Below are 23,706 nucleotides of genomic sequence, written 5' to 3'. Positions count from 1 at the left end.
CGCGATGTGGGGCCGCTCGTATGAATTCGCGCAAAACGATCCACGACGAATTCGGCTCTTCTGGCCACCGCTATGTCCATTTATATAATCGCGGTAGGCATTGCAGACCTTTGTCCAAACGTCTATTAAACGTTAATAACCAGTATGGCACGCGCTCTCAGTGCAAGGCAGTAAAACAGCACGACGCGGACGCTTTGCTTGGCGGCCGCTCAAAACTCATTAGCGTTAGTCGATTTATGCACACATAAATATCCACTGAATATGTCCACACTATTCACAGTCACACCAATAATAAATTGTTGTGAAAGTGATATTAATTGGCACAAGGCAGATAGAGTTATCTTATTCTCTGTTAGGTATGCTCTAGTTTTTTATTTAACATAATATTTATAAGCTCGTAATTTTGCATAACATAAGTACCTAAATGGCAACACTCACCCGCAGAGTGGAGTTAAGACGCAGCATCTCATTTGTTTTATTCAGATATACTAGAAGATGCCCGCGGCTTCGCCCGCGTGGATTTCGGTTTTTGAAATCCCGTAGGAACTCTTTGATTTTCCGGGATAAAAAGTAGCCTATGTGCTAATCCAGGATATTATCTATCTCCATTCCAAATTTCAGCCAAATCCATTCAGTAGTTATTGCGTGAAAGAGTAACAAACATACACACACACACACACACACACATACAAACTTTCGCCTTTATAATATTAGTGTGACAAGTTATCCTTGCTTGCAATCTCATCTAGTGGTAAGTGATGATGCTGTCGAAGATGGGAGCGGGTTAACCGAGTTTGATAACAACTCAAACTAAACTTTATTTATTCAGGCATAAAATGCAAGGGTGCGCGGCGTGACCTCGTCACACGTGTCATATTTTCAGTATTCCAATATCAACCTTATGTCAAAGTTCAAGGCTGAGTTTAAATTATTCAAAAAGACTTGAGTCCGCTCTACGCCGCCGTGTGTGCGTCTCCTCTAAGAAAATATTTTTTTTTTATTTTTTTAATTCTAATATTTTTGAGGGGCTTTTATAGGTGTCCTATATGCCAGCCCCATCGGTACAATCTAAATAAAAATTAAACTAGGTAAATAACTAAAACTACAACAATTTGAGAGAATCACTAACAAATTCATACACTTTCATTGCCGAAACGCTCAAAGGTTTGTTTAAAATACAGTTGAAAATACCAATATTCATAAAATTTAAATTTAGTTCACACATTAGTGTTTCTCTCAAATTGAAGAAAATATTAGGATAAGTTTTTAATTTTTTGTAAACTTACTTTTAATATTGGAATTCTCTATTATTTTAGTATGACATACTTAATATGGTGTATAAGTGGCTACCTTATCAATAAAATTCTCCTATTAAGTAGTAAATACTAACTTATTAGTATTACTATTAACTTTGTTGATAGATAAGTTAGCTACTAAGTATGTACTTAGGTATAACTATAACGATAGGAAGACCCGGAGAAAGGCTATGCGCCGTGCTTTATGTTAAGCAACAATAATGCACGAAGAATTTCCAAAACCAAGCCGCATATTACTGGGAAGGCTGAGCGTAAATTCAATTTCGCCCAAAATATCTAAAGACCAGCCTGCAACGCATACAATGGATGCCGGCTTTGGTCGTCAGCAGCGCGTCATTATTATTTAATCTGTGGAAGCATTTAGGCGTAGCGAACACCAGCCAGGCATGAGGCTAGGCGACTTGGGTCAGATCTGAAAGGCAGGCCCCTATTTACCTTCCAAGTCCGTACATAGCGGGTATATAGCTGACGGTGAAGTGAACAGAAGCGCGGCTAGGGTTGTGACGCACTTGAGATAAAGATATGTCGATAACGATGCTAGTTTTGTATTTTACTTACCTATAACTGTTCTTACAGACAAAATATACAGAGATAGGTATTAGGTACTATTTTACCTATCTGTGACAGTATTTAGGTGTAGCGAACACCAGCCAGACATGAAGCTGGGTGACTTGAGTCAGAACTGAAAGGCAGGTCCCTATTTACCTTCCGAGTCTGTACATAGCGGCTGTATTAGCTGACGATGAAGTGAGCAACAAAAACGCGAGTAGAGTTGTGACACACTTGTGACAAAGATATGACATATCTTTGCATATTGTATTTGTTTGAACAGGTAAATGTTATAGCATTTACCTGTTCTTACTGTTAAAATATTCCGGGATAGGTAGGTACTATTTAATCTGTGGAAGTATTTAGATGTAACAAACAACAGTCAGGCATGAGACAGGTGACTTGGGTCAGATTTGAAAGGCAGGCCCCTACTCAAAAAAAGTGGCGCAGGTAAGTACTTAGCTCGCCTGACCGGATTTTTTTAAATTATCGCAATGAACACATGGAATTTTTCGATTGTACCGACCTATTCCAAATTGCTTTCAATTGGATTCTTGGAAAGGCATCTTTAAACTCACATAAAAGTGACCTATCGACAATATTTTAACAGTAGTAGAGCTACATCACTAGCGGTCTGCATGCGCGTCGATAAATTCCGACCGCGTTGTCAATCGCGCGAGGAGCGTTCAGGAATTAACGGCGCTGCGCTGTCAAGGCGCCCGGTCGGCCCCTTCCGCCGACAGGGCTGTGCTTGCGTCCATAAAATATTAACCTGACGTAGTTTTACGCTAACCTAGTTTACATACCCTGGTTTTGCTCGGGAGGAACTTCCGAAAATCACTTGCTCCGTTGCGGTGTGAGGATACACCAACAAATCAACAAACAAACAAAGCTTTACATTTATAATATGGGTCACCCTGAGCAAACTGCGTGTGTACAAACAGATTTCCATGAATTAAAAGGATCAAGCAATTGGATAGAATATACGGAGCATCAAGCAAGCTATGTGAACATCGGGCTACCCACCGCGCCCGCTGCTATGTTTTCATTATTGATATTAGTGGCACGACGCTATCTGTTCTTTGTATAATGTTTTCTTTTTTATCAAAAAATTTTGGCCAGCCCTAAGTGAATTGCTCGTGTACAGTAGCCCAGTGAATTATAAGGATTATACGGAGTGCACATGCGAGCATGTGGGCGACTCAGCGCGCCCGCGTTGTTGCCATTATCTATATTAGCGTCGCGACACTTTTCATTCTTATAACTATTTGTATTGAAAGTGTTCTTTTCTATTGAATTATTGTGGTCAGCCTTGAGGAACTGTCCATTGGCCCCGTGAATTATTATAAGGATTATACAGAGCGCACATGCGAGCTGTGTGGGGAATTACCGCGCCGCAACCGCGTTGTTGCCATAATCGACATTAGCGTTACGACATTATCTGTTTATAAAGTAACTTTCTTTCTTAATTTCTTTTTGTATTTAACTTTTAATAATTACATTTTGTCAGCCCTGAGCAAACTACACGTGTACAGTAGCCCTGTGAATTATATTTATAAGGATTATACAGAGCGTCATGCGAGCTATGTGGGCGACTCACCACGCCCGCTGCGCTGTTGCCATTATCGATATTAGCGTCGCGACATTATCCATTCTTATAATAATTTTATTTCTTTACTAGATGATGCCCGCGACTTCGACCGCGTGGATTTTGTTTTTTTTTTTAAATCCCGTGAGAACTCTTTTATTTTCCGGGATAAAAAGTAGCCTATGTGCTAATCCTGGATATTATCTATCTCCATTTTAAATTTCAGCCAAATCCGTCTAGTAGTTTTTGCGTGAAGAAGAAACAAACATACACACATATACACATAAACTTTCGCCTTTATAATATTAAGTGTGAAGTGTGATTTTATCTCTTAGGTTTCTTTCTTTATGTAAGCTCTTTTTATTATGTTTTTAATGACATTTGGTCAGCCCTGGGCAAAGTGCACGTGTACAGTAGCCCCGTGAATTATAAGGATTATACAGAGCGTCATGCGAGCAACGCGTATGTGGGCGACTCTCTGCGCCCGCTGCGACGCGCTGTTGCCATCTATCGATAGTAGCGTCGCAACATTATCCTTTCTTATTATCTTAAAATAACTCTCCTCTCGGAAAATTTACTGTAGGTACTCATGATAGAAATTCTGAAATAAGTTTGACCCACTCAAAGTTTAAGTTATTTACCTACATGCGCGCTTTTGCTTCGGGTTTGTATTTTTTTTTTTCTATCTCAACCGATTTTAAATGTAATCAAGCTAAAAGTAACCAGTATTAGATAGTTATTTGAACATTGTAGACACACGCTTTACCAAAATTACACCTGTTGAAAATTGAAGATGTGGCCTAAGATGGGGAAGCATTTGCCATGAAAATAGCTATTCTTTCATTGTTTTGAAGATACCCGTATTGTGTCAGGACTCAGGAAGGACAGATCTCGGGCACCTTGGGTCTCACCAGGTACTCCAAAGTCCAAACCCTAGCCATGCGTATAGAGCCCGTTCCTTAAGCGGAATTTACATTACATTACGAAATTAATGACACGAAATTAGTTTCAAGATATTAACTTCATTATCAATTGCAAGTGTAAACGTAATTTCACGATTGACGCGAAGGCTCCTACGCCGCAAACATCAGGTGACCCGCCTGCTGAAAAAGCAAAGTGTGTTGGCTGGGTGAGGCCCGTGGGGGTTGTTGTGAAGGCGCCCTCAAAAGGAACGATATACTTACAACAAATTAATACCTTCACACTGTGTTCGTGATTTGGTAACTAAACCGCAAAGTACCCTATTATCGTTATTAGGAGCTTAAACGTCCAATCTCGTGGGAAATTACATATCGTATGATGAATCTGTTTAAACATCTATTTTCCTAACTAATTCGCCTTCCGATACTTTTTTACGTCGAAGTAGAACATCTAGAAATGACTTGCAGCACTTTTTGAAAGCTTTGGTTGGATTTTTACTGATTTGTTTTGTTTTCATGAGTAGATACTTTTCAAAAAATTCAATGACATGAGCCTGATGATGGCGACGATGGAAAATACCTAGGAAATGAAACTCTCTAAAGGTAATATGGCAGGACACTCATAAGTTTAAACATGCATCTACGAAGAAATAAGGATAGTTAGGTTTTTTTTTTTTTCTTTAAATCTGGCTTTACTCTGATTAGCCAATGTCAAGTTTGTGATATTTTCAAGTTATTGAATTTATACAAGTATGGACTCCGTCTGCGCCGGCGCCCGCCAACATACGCGCGGCGCCCCTTTAGAGCGCTTCCCAGTCAGTTCCACCACCAAAAAACACCAACTAACACAAAAACCAGCCACTCTTAACAAAAAAAACACTCCAAACAAGCACAGCACGCGCGCTAGCAAACGCCATCACAGACGAAGTCCATAGTTAGGTTAGTACATATAAAACACGGGTATAAGCTACGTCCACACCTGCGCGTCACGAACGCGGGATGCGGGACGTGATGTGGGAGCGTATAGGACTGGAATCTATACTACTTAGTACTGATCGCGTAGGTGTACATAACGCCATTAAACACGTGGGTGGCAACTGGCAACCACCGCGAGGCTGATGTTCCGCAGTCACTTTGAACGCGCAGGTTTGGATGATGCTTAAAGGCTTTCAAGTTTTAATTCAGGCAAATGTCAATCGGCAAAATGAACAATCAAAAACTTTGCGACGGGTTTGACATCGTCATTACCTGAACATGCAAATTGATATAGGCACCACTAAGTTATTATAATAGTTCTTAAGTTCAGAGGTTAAACCCGCCCACAAGGCCCTTTCCAGCATCGATCTATCTCAACGCACGTGGGTAGTTGTTAACGAGAGACCGCGCGGGTTTCGCCTAATGTCTTCATTTGTATTCAGATTGAGAGCGTGTCCACACGGCGCGTTGCGTTGCGTTGCGTCGTCGCAACGCAAATATTTTGACGCATAGCCGGCCACACGGGCGCTGCAGCGTTACTATGACGCAGTCAACGTTCCGTCGGCGCAGCGGCGACGCACAGTTGCGGCAAGTATTTTGAAAAAAATTCGCAGTCAGTCTATAGCAAATCATGGATCGGAAAAGACGTCTAGCATTGCTCCTATTACTACGTCACCGCCGAAATCGACGCAAGATCACAAGACGGTACTGGATCAGTCCTTTCATTTCATTAAGAAATCGTGATGGACAGTTTTTTTTTTTAGAATATCGGGAGTTGCTATTAGACGAAAAGAAGTTTTATAATTTTTTTAGAATGAGTGTATCCAGCTTCGAATGTTTATTGAAGTCCTTAGAACCACACATACGAAAAAACTATACTAATATGAGGAATCCAGTGGCACCAGTAGAAATGCTGGGAATCACTTTAAGGTAACTATATAAATATATTTAAGTAATAAAAATATAACAGTTTTTTTGGTTTGTTTAATTAGTAATCAACTCACAAATAATCAGCAATTGTCATAATTTTAAATTTAGACATTATTTAAGAGAGTAATCAACTCACAAATAATCAGCAATTGTCATAATTTTAAATTTAGACATTATTTAAGAGAGATATCATCCAGTAATTACAAATTAGAAAAATCGTATTCAGTTTCTTCACTTGCTTGAGATGTTTCTGGAGATGTAATTGAATTATTAAAATCAGAAATGTATGTACTTTGAAAATTTGCTGTTTGATACCCATATGGTGGTTGGTGAGACGTTGATGGGCCACTCACATATGATGATGTTTGTCCATACCGCATTTCATCTATAATTTGTATAACTTTACTTTGGAAACGGAGAGTTTCTCGGTCGGAAAATTCTTGAATAGATGGCAATATAGCTCTGAAAAAGGACATATGGCGATTTTCCGGCTCCTTGAGAAGTTTTAGTCCTTCTCTTTCAAACTCATCCATTTGCATTGCCCTTTTGCGCGCGACTGGAACATAGCGCGGAGTGTTGTCTGTGGTAATGTCATCATTTGTAGACGTAGATTCATTGTTGATTTCTCTAGGCGAGTCTAAGCTAGATTCGGTGGCATTTTGTTCCACTTTTCTCAAAAAAAGGAGTTGATTGTATAAATGATACTTCTTCAGTTTCGTAGCGCCCGAGCCCGATTTTGATGCTTCTTTTAATTTTTTTGAATATCTGAAGTAATTATCTTTTACACTTCTCCATTTTTTTATTAAATCATTACCTGCAAAACCAATAGTAAACATGATTTAATAATTTATACATAGTGAATTTCTCGATAAAATTTAATGACATATTCAGATATCGTTAACAAACACTATGTGACCGACTCTGGAATCGTGAAAATATAACAGCTGTTACATACAAAAAGCAATACCTACTGAATCAAAATGTATGCAACAGCTGCTATTTTTTTCGCGATTCCAGAATTAATTGGTTACATAGAGAAAGTTATTTGCTATCGATGTCTGAATATGTCAGTATTTTTTTTCGGGTATCTATCTATCTCATAAATGCATATTATAATAATTATTTTCTTTTCAGATACCTAGGAAGTGGAAATTCAATAACTGATTTACATTTCAAGTTCAAACGGGGAAAATCTACTATTGCATATATAATACAAAGAGTTTGTCGTGCTATATGGACCAATCTTCTTCGAGACAACATCCCTGAACTGACAACTGAAAGTTTCCAAACAATAGCGAGGGGTTTTGATGTAAAGGCAAATTTTCCTCAATGTGTTGGTGCCATCGACGGCAAACATATCCGCGTGTGTAATCCTGCAAATAGTGGCTCACTTTTTTTTAATTATAAAGCCTTTTTTTCGATTGTGTTGCTAGCTATTGTGGATTCAAATTACAAATTCGTATTTGTCGACATCGGTGCATACGGAAAAGAATGCGATTCAACCATATTACAAAATTCTAAACTGTACGAGCTAATGATTAACAACAACTTACCACTACCTCAACCCCAGCCACTCTCTGGTAGCAATATACCAACCCCGTATGTATTTGTGGGTGACGAAGCTTTTGGACTGAGCAAACATATTATGCGTCCATATGGCGGTCAAAATCTCGACTTACAACAAAAGGTTTTCAATTACCGTCTAAGCAGAGCCAGAAGATATGTCGAATGCGCTTTTGGGATTATGGCTAACAAATGGCGCATTTTTCACAGACCGATAGACGTGTCCTATGACTTCGCTACTGACATTATAAAAGCATGTTGTGTATTACACAATTTTGTCGCTGATCGAGATGGTTTTAGACAAAGAGATAAATTTGCTATAAGTGTTGATGAATTTCTCCCAATACAACCCGTACATGAAGAACAGACAGCACCGAATGTCATAAGACAGCAATATGCGACCTATTTTATGACTAGAGGAACTCTGCCTTGGCAGCTAAATAAGGTATAATTGTATTATGAGGGTTTTCAAGATTTTCTTGCACCGCCAATTCCGCGATCAGTAAAAAAATAATATTTTATACCTACTCAGCGTAGTCTAGGTTAGTTTTGAGCTAAGTAATAAAATAGTACTCACGCTAATCTAAATTCCCTAAGTTTTAAAATTTTAGAGTGTCGAGATATTAATTTTGTACTGATCGCGGAATTGGCGGTGCAAGAAAATCTTGAAAGCCCTCTTAAATAAAAAAAACATAAATATCTGTACTGTGAACTCACCAACTTTATTTTTTCGTTCAGCTGTGAAATTCTCGTAATCAGGAAATAAAACTTTTGATATGTCTTCCCAGGCTTTTGTTTTTAAATTTTTATTTTTAAAATCTACGTTTGACTTGTCCCATATAATTTCCCTTTCCTGTATCAATGTAATCAAGTAATCTATGTCAATTTCTTCAATGGTATTCATTTTACCCTGCAAATAAAACTAATTACCCTGCAAATAAAACTAAATACAAAAACGTAAACGTAAAACGAAATGAGCTTCCGTGTATCCTCTCTGTCAACGCACAAGCAACTGAGCGCTGACGCTCCGACGTCGCACGAGTACACCCCCTCCCGCTTCGTCTCGGGGGCTGCTGTCCGTCATGTGTGCGTTGCGACGACGCAGCGCGCCGTGTGAACACCTTGGTTATTTGTATGTAAAACAACGCAGTGGTAGCGCTGCGTCGACGCAACGCTGACGCAACGCGCCGTGTGGACTGGCTCTTACCTACGCAGATAGAACGTGTGTACAGCCAAACACAACCTAATAGTTGCGGTTAAAACTAAATACCTGCACGCAATAACCTACTGTATCACTACAGACTAGAGATGAAAATCGCGTGGTACAGTTTCAGATGTAGGATTGTTGTTCAAAGATAGTTGTCCGGGCTTACGGCAGATATAGGGCGGACGGTGTTCCAGCAGGGAAGTCGTGGTCACAGTCTAATTACGAATTAATTATTTGATTGGGTTCCGGATATTGGTTGTGTCTCAATTGATACTATTATTGTTTGTTGCCTGTTGGATAAATTCTGTACTGTTGTAAAGTTGTTTTGGAATTTGAATAAGTGGCCTAAGTAGAGTCTAAGTAAAGTTAAAACAGAATAAAATGCAACCTACTTTGACTAAACTTGATCTGATAAAATTATTATGAATGGGATTCCACATTTTTTTTGTGAAAATTCCTGGTAGGTAAATGAGGTTGATAAAAATAAAAAAATCTATTTAATTTGTTTCATAGGATTTCGTACTAAAGCAAGAAACCTAAATAAATTCGTCTATTCCATCTCATCTGTCTTCGGGCCTGCCCGCGAAATTCAAATTTAATTTGGTTTTTCGCAATTTGTAAATTAATACGACAACGTAGGCTTATGGTATTTTAATTGCGACAATGGCAGTATCATCCTCACAGGCTTATATGTATAAAAATGTTTAGTTGAAAGGGTCCAGTTTAAGAAATTAATTCTAGTATCGACTATCGACTAATTTGTGAGAATTGAACTTCAAAGTTAATTATTTATTAGTAGATAAGATCATTGTTTTAAATATAAAAGAAAGTACTACACTACACAGAATTAGCAATCAATAATAATATACGTAGAGTTAGCAAGATAAATAAATTAGCATAGTATGAAGGCATTTGGAGAACTTATTCGTTGTATCCCAATTTTTTTTTTTTCAAAACTCTGTAGAAACATAAACTAAAAGTAGAGTAAAAAGCAAACGTAATAAAAGTTAGGTCGCGCAAATTGGGTCAAAGTTACAGGCGCGGTACATAAGCACTAGGTGTTATAGTTAGGCTGTCTGGCGCAGACGTCTGGCCTGGGTGGTTGGTTACGCGACGTGAATTTGTAATTTAAAATGGCCGGGGCGAAATAATAATTGTTTACGATTTTGTTATTGTATTACTATTTTCAGAGCAATTTTAGTAAATCAAATATAAGTACTACTACTAATAAGCACTAATGTTTTTGGAAATATAAGAGACTCAATTTATTCAAGCTGAGTGATTTAATTTACATTAAGACTTAAGTACATACTATTTCGTACAACATTTCGCCCTTTGTTTTACTATAGGTTTTATAATATTTTCTGTAAGTACTTCATAAAATTCTTCACTACACATAATATTATTACAAACTAGAAGATGCCCACGGCTTCGCCCGCGTGGATTTCGGTTTTTTAAAATCCCGTAGGAACTCTTTGATTTTCCGGGATAAAAAGTAGCCTATGTGCTAATCCAGGATATTATCTATCTCCATTCCAAATTTCAGCCAAATCCATTCAGTAGTTATTGCGAGAAAGAGTGACAAACATACACACACAAACACACACAAACACACACACACACACACACACACACACACACACACACACACACACACACACACACACACACACACACACACACACACACACACACACACACACACACACACACACACATACAAACTTTCGCCTTTATAATATTATAGTGTGATGCGAAAGTGTATTTTTGGTTTATTGAATAAACCAAGAAACTAATACACTTTCGCAATAAACTTTATTGATTTGTCCTTCAATCATGTCGCAACGGAGGAAAGGATTTTATGCATGCATATACATAGTTTTAAAAAAGACCTCAGGACAGTGACATATTTTTATTTCAAAAAAATTAAAGAGTTCCCATGGAACTTTTAAAACCTTAATTCCGCATGGATGAAGTTGCGAGCATCAGCAAGACCTACTTAAATTATTTTTTAGTTAATTTTTATTAATTAATTAAATACCTAACACCTATACCACCTTACATTGAAGGCTACATAAAGACCACAAATAGACTTTAGCCTACTATTCAATAAGTACTTGCAAACACATTTTTCTAGTTTATTTATTCAAAAGACCAAAGGAAGAAACGTCTCGAATTCTGGAATCGACGACAGGGACTCTTTTTTGAATTGTTTGCGCGAATCCAAATTGACGGACGTTTCCCTCATTACGAATATCGAGTTAGCACCGTATTCTCGGCACGTATTTTTTTTATTTATACCCATCTGGGAACAGGTAGGTCGACGAAATTGGTGTGATTTGAATGTTTTAAATTAACGAAATTTATAAAAGGAGTTCACAATAAGAATCATAATTAAGTATATCTATACTCTTTACGTAGATACTAGCAGAGGAATCCCCGGGAAATAATACCATTTCCGCCAAAAAACTCCAAATTCGAGCGCATAACGAGCAATAAGTTTCGCTATAATAACTGAACTCTACCGAGTACAGGTAATTATTAAGACGCGAGTATCGAAACAGTTTCATAAATACGAATAGGTAATTAGGACTAAACACCACAGCATCAAGCGGTATTAATTGCGGTGCCAAAGGCTATGTGGCGGTACCTACATATAGGCTCGAATTTCGCAGCATATACCTAATGTAGATACGTGGGCAGCGTCTCGCGGCCCCGCGCCCACCCCATCCTTCGATACTACCCCTTCAGCCTAGGGTTGTCAATCAAGGCCAGTTTTATCCTAGTTTTCAAGAACATAGAATGATTAGATAGATAGATAAAAACTTTATTGAACACAAAACATGAAATAATCAACACAAAAGGAAAAAACAGGAAAAAAAACTAAAAACAATTGTGTGCAAAGGTGGCCTTATTGCTCAGAGCAATCTCCATTCTCCACCAAGCAACCTTTGGTGAAAGGAGAAACTGCTATGAATGGATGGAGTTGCTATGACAAAGTTTTTTTACTTCTAGTTATCAGCTTCTTAAAGGATGTTCGGCTAGGAGCTTCTGTGTCCAAGAAATTGCTGGCACTGCACTATACTAATACCTACTACCTATACCAGTTTACCATATATGCCATGCTGCCTCCTAGTTCCATGAAGTCTACGGTACAGAAAAAAAATCGTATTCCTTACTGAAGACCTTGGCTGAAGACATGTAGCTCATATTTAATATCTGTATAATTTAGTGTTTTTTTTTAGCTGCGACAGTATGGGGAAATCCAAAACCATAGGAGTTACAGGGAATCTATCTAAGGAGCCTTTAAGTCTTTTTTTGTGTTTAAACAGTTTTGGGATAATCAATTTTTTGGTCAAGCGTGAGTTGTCCATAAAAAGGAATGACATTTGACTAGATTTTTTAGTGCGGATCGACTCAATTTTGTGTAAGGATCATTTTATTGTATGGAAAGATAAATATAGGGACAGCAGAAGTTGGTCAAATGTAATATAAGTACAGTTGGCAGTTCACAGTTGACAGTTGATGGGTTCATAGTTGATAGTTTTTTTTAAAGAATATTAGCCATCCTAATCATGGTCCCCTTCCCCTCCAATTAAGCGTAAAGCTTGTGCCAGAAGTGGGTACGACAATATTATAGTGCAATGGGTCGGGTTTGAACCGCCGATCTTTCGGAATTCAGTCCGCTCCTTAACCGTTGAGCTATCGAGTTGATGTTTGATGGGTGATGGGTGATGGTTGATGGTTGATGGTTGATGGTTGATGGTTGACGGTTGACGGTTGACAGAAGATAGATTATATTTATTTAGAAGGTTTATCAAGTGTCAACCCTGGGTCCAGCCGCCCCGTCTAATTGACGCCGCACCGGACGCGAGCGCCCGCGGGGACGCGCTCCGCCTTCCGGAGTCCGGACTGCTCCCGATTTACAGCATCGGCCGATAATCTTTTCTTGATGACGCAGCATCGCCGTGTACGTGTAAAAAGGTTCCGCTCCGAGCTTCCGACATAATAGTCCGACGGCATTTGGATAATGAGGCTGGGCATTTTTTGAAGTGAAAACTTCTTTGGGCGCGTTGGGCGATTTTGGAGATGATTTGGGGATGGGTAAAAAATTCAAGGTTGCGTCGATGGCGTACCTACTAATTTTTGGCTAAAAAAATCAATCATAATTACTGAGAAACTATTTTTTTTTAGCTTTATATTGGTAACAACTAACAATCCTTCCTCCAATTCCAAAATATATTTTACGAGTATGTACAGGAATCGTCCAGTTAAATATGGATATGTATAAATTATATATGTTATACTATGTACCTATTAGAGTGTATGTTTACGTATACCTATGTATTTAATTGTACCTATAGTGTTGTAATAATTTCTTTAGTATGGGTTGCCTGGAAGAGATAGGTATAATATCACTATAGTGATAAGGTCGCTCTTTGTTTTTGAGTCTATCCTATATTTTGTTCTTTGTCACAGTATTTTAAGCAATAAAGATGTTTAAATAAATAAAATTAATAAATGGATTTGGAGCCGTACGCACATAATAATAACTAATAATGCTCCCTTTTCCCAGCAAATAAACGCAATCTTACAGTCTTTGACACAGTGGCCGACTATTTCCGTTATTATCCGCCGAAGCACCTCCCCGCTAAAACAAAGAAGGCCTCGCCGCCGTAATGTAGGTTTTAATTAAATTTCCTCTGGACACCCGGCTGAACGCCGTGAAGTATGCTTTGAAGGATCATTCCGGAGTCTCTAGAACGTATCAAAACGGTGGCACAATATTTTGGGAAATACCGACATAATTATTAAGTTCTTTCGTGTCATCTTTACTGACAAATTACGTAACTTGTCCCAACAAAAAGTTGGATGTACTTATAGCCCTAACAAAACAATAACTTTTTGTTCGTCCGACTTGCTGTAATAACTAACTTACAACTCCCGTCCTGTGATAACAACTGAAGAATAATTTCAAGTTTCAACGTCTTAGATTCTTCTGTAACTGTAAAAATTCGAACTATGATATTTAGGATAAATCAGTCAAACCTAGATTTTACCAAGTCATATTTTTAAAAGTCCTAACTACTACGGTATAGGTAATCGTTAATGATGGACTTTTAACGAACATTCTCTCGGTGAATCCTAGGTTTTACCTCAGAGGCATGCAAAAGTCCGAATAATAAACTAAACCAGAACATAACATGGTTAATTTGGGTAAAGAAGCTAATCAAAAGTTTAAAATTTAAAATATTTTTAATCAATTAAACTTTTACAAATACTTTTGAATCGTCAAATGGATCTACTATTTTACCATTTATATCTTTTTGCTGTAAGCTAATTTAGCTGGAAGAGGAAAAGGGCCGGTTTTCGATTGCATTCTAATTAATCTCTACTTTTGGAGCAAGTTTGCAACCGGACACCTCGATCGCCGGAAAACAAACCTTTTCTACGAGTACGTCAGCCAATCTTAGCCGAGGCTAGCCAATTACACAGGAGATGTTATTAGACACCACAAACGCGTGCTCATATCATTCACAGGTGGACTCTACTTTAATCCTGGCTCTGATAATCCAGCCTTTCATAATCCATTGGAATGAATACCAATCTTGTCTTGTCTTGCCTGGTGGAGATCGCTCTAAGCAATAGGGCCGCCTTTGCATACAATTGTTTTTAGTTTTTTTTTTTCTGTTTCTTCCTCTTGTGTTGATTATTTCATGTTTTGTGTGTAATAAAGCTTTTATCCATCTATCTTGTCTTTTCCTATGTTTTTTGGCGATAACTCAAAAACTACTTTTTGGGGTTAGCCGCTTTTCAGCAAAAAAACAAGTCGACAGGAATTTCTAGCCGCTAGACCAAGAGGCAGTCTTCTAGCTACCTAATAACTACACAGAACTGTTTGTATCACAAGAGCCAGGCTTAGAAACGAGTCGACTCGCGCCCGAGGCAACACACGCGGTACGTCGTGAATCAATATCGGCGGACCCTTATTAATTAGTGCGTTCGTTACGCGGACCCTCGCGCCTTCCCCCCTCCCCTATTCCACCCCCCCACCCGCCAGCCTCACCCCCTACCGGTTCCGGCGATGAGCGTTTTTAATTAGGATCCCGAAGGCGATGTTGACACCTTCCTTGCAAATAAAGGTGGCAGCTGAATGAGGGCTCGATTGGAACACGTACACAGTATTTCAAAGACTGCGGGGTCCTTTTTACTTCGGTACGTTTATGGGGTAAACTTAGCGCGAGCGGGAAGTACCTATTGGCACAAGAAGTGGGTACTTGATCTTTACGGACTTAACTTTAAGGTTGTAAAAGTTCTTGTTCTTGGGCTAAAGATTAAAATCCGTGTAAAATGAAAATTAGAGATAAAACGCCTTTTTAAAACGCAGTCAGATACAGACTACAGAGATAATTTGCATGCCGGGGACGGATAGGCTACTTTATGTCCAAGAAAATCAAAAATTCCCACGAGATTTTTAAAAACCTGAATCAACGTGGACGAAGCTGCGGCCATCAACTATTTGGTACAAAGATACCTAGTTTGCATCCTATAGAAAGATTGATAGAGGCTACTTTTCACCCCGGAAAATCAAAGATTTTACACGAGGTTTTTAAAATCCTAATATACCCACGCGGTCGAAGTCACGCTGTATCATCTAGTAAACAATAAAATAATTAATAATACAAAAAGTAATATATAACATGCATTGAGTATTTGTAGAGACTAGAGACAGAAAAATAGGAATATAATTTGACTTATTGTACTGTAATTTTTACTTACTGTACCTCTACCTATACTACAATTGAATTAAAAAATCCACCCAATTTCAGGCACATGCAGAAATCCATTCACCGCGCAAAGTAAAGAGCTGGTCAAAATAGGTACATTAGTGAAAATTCTCAATTCCCATTTGCCCGCGTTCCCAGTGACGGTGAATTTGCATCGGAAAGAAAGGAAACAGGGGTAAAAAGAGCAAGATCTCACCCCCCTCTTCCCCCCCGGAGACCAACGCGCTAGCCACCACACATGTCCTATATAAAGGACAACGTACATTATGTAGTTAAACAGGGAAAGAAAGGTATCAGGTACCTTGACTTTTGATTGCATTACAAGCGGTAAAAGTTAAGTTAGTTAATTTTTGATATTATCGGCAATCGATTAAGAACTTTGTAATTTAATCAATAGTTATTAACTAATGGTAGCCCGCGACTTTGTCAGCATTGAAGTTTTATTCTCCCTTGGGATAAGAAATTTTTCCGCGATAAGACGTAACGCTCGTCCTTTTGAAGTAGCAATTTGTCATTTTGCTATAATTTTAGTATGATAAACAAAAGTGTGTATTAATTTTTTGAAAATTAATTAGGAAGATTAAGGATAATAAGAAAGATCATTTATAACAGATAGACCGACTCACGAATTAAAAATATTTAAATATAAGTTTGCAGACTCTAGTTTCTCACTCTAGACTGCAATTTGCGGGTGACCAATATAAAATATCTAAAAAATAAAATTACGTTGATCAAGTGCGAAAGATACTCAACAATTCATATTCCCGCACCTGGCTACGAACACGTTCGGCTCTCTCCGAACTTTTATTCAAATCCTTTGCCTCGAGCGATACACAAAAACTCTTTGAAAAATCCATTGAACCCTGCAATGTTAGGTTAAAAAAGTTCGGCGTTCTCCTCGGAAAATTTTCTCGAAATTCCAGATACAAATTCGAATTGAATTGTAACGTTAAATGTTAAACGGATATTTTAAGTGAAATCGTTTGTTTTATTTTAAAATTCTTACATTATCCATTCGTGAACGTAGACGTCACGTAGAAAATGTTCATATTTACGGGGAGTTTATTATCCTTCGCGAAGTAGTTAGCAGCGAGCAAGCAGGTCGTAAACGGACGCTTGCCATTGCACCGACTACGGAGGCAAACTGCCTTATTAACTGTCATATATTAGGAAAATCATTTTCTTTTACATACAGGATGCTAGTTAGCTAGGCTAGTTATTTTATAATTTTCATACATATAGAACTACGTTATTAAGGTGAATTAAGGTTTTTGAAACCCCTGGGAAAGCTCTTTGATTTTTCGGGATAAAAAGTAGCCTATGAGATAAAGACGAATTTTGGGATGCAAGATATTTCTTTACCCATCGAAATCGATTGAACAGGTGGGCCTTAAAAAGGTAGCACACAGACGAACGCTATATCTAAAGGAAAGTTTCTAAACGTAGATGTCACGTCGAAAATGTTCTTATTTACGGCGAGTTTATTATCCTTCGTGAAGTAGTTAGCAGCGAGTAGGTCGTAAATGTGCTCGCCGCTCCACCGACTACGGAGCAAACTGCCTTATTGACTGTCATACACTAGAGAAAGAAGAAAATCTTTTCTTTTATATACCTACCGGATTCTAGATAGCTAGGTAGATGCTTATCTTACAATTTTTAAAAAGAAACTACTACTAGTTTCTATATAGATACCTACAAATTATAGCTCGTGAATTTAAGTTTTTAAACCTGCCGGGAAAACTCTTTGATTTTCCGGGATAAAAAGTAAGCTGTGAAATGAAGACGAATGTTGGGATGCAAGCTGTCTCTTTAACCATCAAAATCGGTTCAACAGATGGGCCATGAAAACGTAGCAGACAGAGAGACGATGTACCTAAAGCACAGGTTCCTGAAAGTAGACGTCACGTAGAAAATGTTATTATTCACGGGGAGTTTATTACCCTTCGCGAAGTAGTTAGCAGCGAGCAGGTCGTAAACGGACGCTCGCCGCTCCACCGACTACGAAGCAAACTGCCTGTCATACACTAGAAAGAAGAAAATCATTTTCTTCCACATACAGGATGCTAGTTAGCTAGGCTAGTTATCTTATAATTTTAATGAATATAGAACAACGTAGTTTCTTCATAAAAATTATAGCCCCTGAATTAAGGTTGTTTAAAACTGCCGGGAGAACTCTTTGATTTTCCGGGACAAAAAGTCGCCTATGAGATGAAGATGAATTTTGGAATGAAAGATATCCATGGCCATGTTGCATGATGGTGGGCCATGGAAAGACAAAGAGATGTATGTAAAGCAAAAGTTCCTGAACGTAGACGTCACGTAGAAAATGAATTACACCGTGTAATTAGTCTCAAGTTTCTAAACCCGTTTCTAAAAATGGTTTAGGTTGTGCGTTGATACTCGTAGATCAACAGTTAGGATTGGAAAATGACAAAAACAAAGTTCTCGCGAGCTTCACTGTGACAACTAATGTTAGAGCGGAGTTTACCCGCCTAATCCGGCCTACTGGGTACTTACTTGGCACACAACTGGCCCAATAGTTCACACATTATGCGGGCTGTTAAAACAAATTAACAGAGTGACAGAACACAAGCAAATCGAAAAACTGTCGGTTAATATAAGGCCCGGAGGATACGAAAAGGCAAAATTCGGACCTCCAAAGTCAGTCACTCATCCAGTTACCGACTTGATATTGTTTATCAAATCTTTGAAAAGAGCAACCGCCGAGTTTCTTGCTGGTTCTTCTCGGTAGGAAAGGCATTCCGAACCAGTGGTAGATGCTTTTGATGATTCAAAAGAACTTGTAAAAGTCTAATTGAATAAAAATATTTTGAATTTTGAATTTTTTGAATTTTGGGTCAGCATCTTTTAATAATCGTAATCGATTGATATCACTATTGGGCCACACACACATCTTTCTATAGGTAAAGGTAGTAGAAGTAATCTAGCCGGCCCGATTAAACCTTGCTTATATTTCTCCAGTTAAACAGTTTCCGGACCACCGTGCACCGCGCCGTTTGCGGGCAGGTTATAAACGGCGCTGCGAAGCTCATTAACAGTTCGAGTAATAAAACCTGCGGACACCTTTCGAAAGTCTGAAGGGTAGAGATGGAGTTCACATGTAGCATGTCAAAAATCATGAAAAGCCTTTTCATATGTCATACTAGCTACCTTACCTAAAGTTAGCCTGTAAAACCACAAATCAAATCTTCCACCCACCCACCCCAAAAAAATTAAACCCACTTTATTATTTTTTCGCACGCACATGGTATCATCCACCCGAACCAAGACCCGTTAAAGACATTGTTGGGTTTTCAAGCGAAATCGGTTCGTAAAAGAAAAACATCTAAGTAGTTAAACAATTAATTAATTTAGCAAACAGTTTAAGTGCGAAAATTCACTTTCCATGTAAGAATGACTGTATATAAGCGCAAAAATCACTTATCTTTAAAAATCACATGTGAAATATCAACGCTATTGATGTTGATCATAATTATTTGTACCTAGTTAAATTAATGTAGCAAGCAATTATGCAAATATCGAAAAATCACTTTCCGTCAATAATCGTCACTGTACAAAGAAACAGATAGAAAGACAGACAACGAAACGATCCTATAAGGGTCCCTTTTTTTCTTTTGAGGTACGAAACCTTAAAAGCGATATTTCACCAAATGAAAATTATTTTAAAGTAGCAATAATACCCATCTCTACTGAAGAGTGAAGATGCAATTAAGTTTTCTCACCTGCTTAACAAATTCTAGTGTGCCTTTTCTCCGTTGTTTTCAAGTTTTATGTTGTGACTTAGCGTGGATAGTAATAATAATAATCGTTAGGTATGCTTATGTCGAATAGATAATTACTTACAAAGTCACATACATCTACTTAAATTGAATAGGATATAAGTACGGTACAACTATCCAATGGCTATTTGGATGGGTGCAAAACTGCAAACCCAGCTTTGTTACTGACTCTACATTACGATTATGTTTATTAATCCCCGACTCAAAAAGAGGGGTGTTATAAGTTTGACGTGTGTATCTGTGTATCTGTCTGTGGCATCGTAGCTCCTAAACTAATGAACCGATTTTAATTTAGTTTTTTTTTGTTTGTAAGGTGATCGAGAGTTGGTGTTGGTGGTGGTGTTGGAGTTGGTGTGTTGGGAATCGAGAGTGTTCTTAGCTATAATCCAAAAAAATCGGTTCAGCCGTTTGAATGTTATCAGCTCTTTTCTAGTTACCGCAACCTTCACTTGTCGGGGGTGTTATGTAATTTTTAATTTACACTTGTTCTTATCTAGTGCCTGAAATCGGGAATTCAATCTCTTTTATCCATCCGTAATATTATCCATAGTCGGAAACAGCACAGATTGTAAATGTATGAGTAATTTTATAACAGCTATAATGACACTCTTTCCTTTATAATATAGTAGATACTTCTACGGATAGTTTAGCATATATGTACTTCGTAGGCAAGAGATGAGCCATGCCATGCGTAGACACAAACTACAAATACGACCATTGAGCAAAATGAACTACCTAGGTAAAAGGTATATGACATTGCACATAATATTCTGATGATATTGCCTGAGAGATACGTAGAGAATATGCCTACTAGTAAAAGTGGCAACATTGTTCTTGTTTATAGATTAGTACAGTTGGAGACACCACGCGTTTGACTTTTCCCGGATATTTAGGAATCAGCTCCTAATTAAATGATAATTTATTGATCAAAACGAAATTATTGGGGCACCAACTAGAAAGATCTACATCATCGTCCAAAAAGTATGACTGCATTCTGCGGTAGAGTTCCGGAATAATTCGTTTCAAAAATTTAAATAAAAACTTGGTATGTATTGAATTTTATAACGGATAGCTACTGACTGCTGACTGTGCTGCATTGAAAGTTTTTCAAAGGCTTGAGGCCCGATACAGTCACGACTCACGAATATATTACAGTAGGTACTGTACATACATCTTCATATGTACGTACATAACACAAACCCCTATTCAAGGCACGTCAACATGCCGTACACAGCGCGGGTATATACGTGCATATATACCAGCTAGGTACATAAGCAAATGTATAGCACAATCGGCCGCTGGTAAGACGGGCGACCGCACGAACAGCCTTTGTGCGGGTTGGTTGCTAAATTACACCTAGCATACGCTGACTAGCGAAGCGATTCTAATTTTAATGACTGGTGTACATATTTTGTTCTACGCAACACAATATACGTATCATCATAATATTGCGTACACACTACACACACACCCACACACAGACAAACAAACACACGATCTTTGTACTTGTTCCTAATTAATTTTTAAATTCAACCACTATGTATGCGAAGGCACTAGCCCCTAAGCGATACGTGCGGGAGAAGCGAATTTGCTGCGGATCCGATAAACACAAAAAAAAGTTGCTATAATAGGGCTCCGTTTTTACCCTTTGGCTACGGAACCCTAGAAAAGGATTTATGTGCAAAATACGTGTCGGATTGTAGCTAGCAAATATAGCTAGATTAGAAACATATTATTGACTATTTCAACGAGTTTCACTAGGTTGGATACCACACACCACGTACCATTAGATTGGTCTGCTTTTGATAATGGTATTATAAAACAAAATCTTTTTTGTACCATATAAATGTTAGATGATTTGAAATCGCTACCTCTCGTCTCTATAGCCCAACCCTCCGTGGAGCGGGCGAGCGTCAGGTGCCCGTATTTTGGCCGCTACGCTCGGACAGCCTTCGTTCAGTTTATGTAGCATATAAACATATATAGCTGCCATAATATAGCTCCATATAGCCTGCACCTACTAATAGTTCTGCATATTCCGAGCTCCGAGCTTTCTCAGTTCTCAAGTCATACACAAGTATCAGTCTAATACTGGACAAAGGCCCTTTTATTTTTTTTAGGGCTTCGTACCTCAAAAGGGAAAACGGAACCCTTATAGGATCACTTTGTTGTATGTCTGTCTGTCTGTCCGTCCGTCCGTCCGTCCGTCCGTCCGTCCGTCGTGTCTGTCAAGAAAACCTGTAGGATACTTCCCGTTGACCTAGAATCATGAAATTTGGCAGGTAAGTAGGTCTTATAGCACAAGTAAAGGAATAAATCCGAAAACCGTGAATTTGTGGTTAGGTACATCATTTAATTATTCGCATAAAAAAAAATTAAATGTGTTTCAGTTTTCGAAGTAAGATAACTATACCAAGTGGGGTTTCATATGAAAGGGCTTTACTTGTACACTCTAAAACAGATTTTTATTTATTTTCATGCATAATAGTCTTTGATTTATCGTGCAAAAATGTTGTTATAAATAATACTAATAATAGTACAGAACCCTCGGTGCGCGGGTCTGGCTCGCACTCGGCTGGATTTTTTAAATTAATCTTTGCATGTCTTAAGATAGGGCCTTTAAGACCACTATTAGACCTTTTTCAAGATCAGCTCTGGTTCTTTATTTAGGAAGATACCTACCTATAATAAGCTTCATAGGATAATCCAAGTGGTTCCTGGTTTTCAATGGGCTTCATAGAGGACTCTTATTAAAGTTAATCGTCAGTGTGTTCTTAATCTTATCCCTAGTAATAATTATTATAATTCACACCTTCTAACAGTCCAACCAATATTATGCAGGCCTTTTCAAGGCATATCTACCGCGCCGTGCGATTGAATTAATCATAACCCGTTAAATTAATACGCAGTTGACCGAAGCGGATAATCCTGCCAGTGACGACATAATACCAGGTTAAGACGCACTTTTACCCGTTAATTGAATTGTATTGTTAACATAAATAATAACTTGGATTTACATTGATTGAGAGAACTCTAAACATTTAAGAATATACGAAATTTTCTTCTAGTCGTTTTTTAGGGTTCTGTAGTCTGTACCCTAAGGATACCAACGGGACTCTATTACTAATCCCCCGCTGTCGGTCCGTCTGTGTATCAGCGGGCTGTATCTCATGAACCAAACCTAATAGGTAGAGGGTTCAAATTTTCTCAGAGTGTATATTTTCTGTTCCGGTATAACCACAAATAGTAAATAAAAACCAGCCAAGTGCGAGTCGGACTCGCGCACCGCGAGGGTTCCGTTTTCAGGTTTTTTTCGACATTTTGCACGATAGGTAAATCAAAAACTATTATGCATAAAAATAAATAAATATCTGTTTTAGAATTTGCAGATAAAGCCCTTTTCATATGATACCCCACTTGGTATACCTATTTAACTTACTTTGAAAATTTAAACACATTTTAATTTTTTTTAAATGACGTAAGCACAAATTCACGGTTTTCGGATTTATTCCTTTACTTTGTGCTATAACACCTAACTACCTGCCAAATTTTATGATTCTAGGTCACCGGGAAGTACCCTATAGGTTTTCTTGACAAACACGATGGACGGACGGACGGACAGACGGACAGACAGACAGACAGACAGACAACAAAGTGATCCTATAAGAGTTCCGTTTTTCCATTTGAAGTACGGAACTCTAATAACCAGCCAAGTGCGAGTCAGGTCTCGCTCTTTTTGGGTTCCGTACATAATTTGTAATTACATACAACATATTTTCGGCGCAAAAATATTATAAAAAGCAGTACCCGACTAAATTCGGAATCTAATTTAGTCAAAAAGGAGGCTAGGAAAATCCAGTTAATAGTCGCAGGTAGGTAGGTACCTTATGTAGTTCCGTATTCTGCAGACATGTATAAACCGTATATGTGAGTAGATACACGTATATGTATGTATGGTCGGTATCGCAGCGCGAACGCTTTGCTCTCAGGCGCTTACTGCGCTGCCTCCTAATGACCACGTTAGTAGAGGCTAGGCTAGTGAGGCAGCTGGTTTGGAGCGAGCGGTAGCG

The 23,706-nt window shown here is 38.3% G+C and overlaps 2 protein-coding genes across 2 annotated transcripts in view; both read right to left on the bottom strand.

The window, feature by feature from the left end:
• LOC123874799 (dynein regulatory complex subunit 7) overlaps positions 1 to 23,706 on the bottom strand; it is a 182,289-nt gene that overhangs the window by 51,499 nt on the left and 107,084 nt on the right. The gene's annotated exons all lie outside the window — the stretch shown is intronic.
• On the bottom strand, positions 5,800 to 9,043 carry LOC123874816. Its single transcript, XM_045920338.1, has 2 exons — positions 8,559 to 9,043; positions 5,800 to 7,092 (listed from the first exon to the last, which is right to left on the bottom strand). Exons 1-2 carry the CDS (start codon positions 8,743 to 8,745, stop codon positions 6,479 to 6,481), a joined length of 801 nt encoding a protein of 266 aa, XP_045776294.1. The 5' UTR covers positions 8,746 to 9,043; the 3' UTR covers positions 5,800 to 6,478.

This window comes from Maniola jurtina, chromosome 19 (assembly GCF_905333055.1).
Source record: "Maniola jurtina chromosome 19, ilManJurt1.1, whole genome shotgun sequence".
NCBI classification, from domain to species: Eukaryota; Metazoa; Arthropoda; class Insecta; order Lepidoptera; family Nymphalidae; genus Maniola; species Maniola jurtina.
The sequence above is the reverse complement of the archived record's forward strand: the minus strand, read 5'-3'. Positions and strand labels throughout refer to the sequence as shown.

Coding starts and splice junctions, on each gene's coding strand:
- LOC123874816 (XM_045920338.1), bottom strand. CDS start 8,745: ATGAATACCATTGAAGAAATTGACATAGATTACTTGATTACATTGATA. Junction 7,093..8,558: donor TGAACGAAAAAATAAAGTTG/GTGAGTTCACAG, acceptor TTGGTTTTGCAG/GTAATGATTTAATAAAAAAA.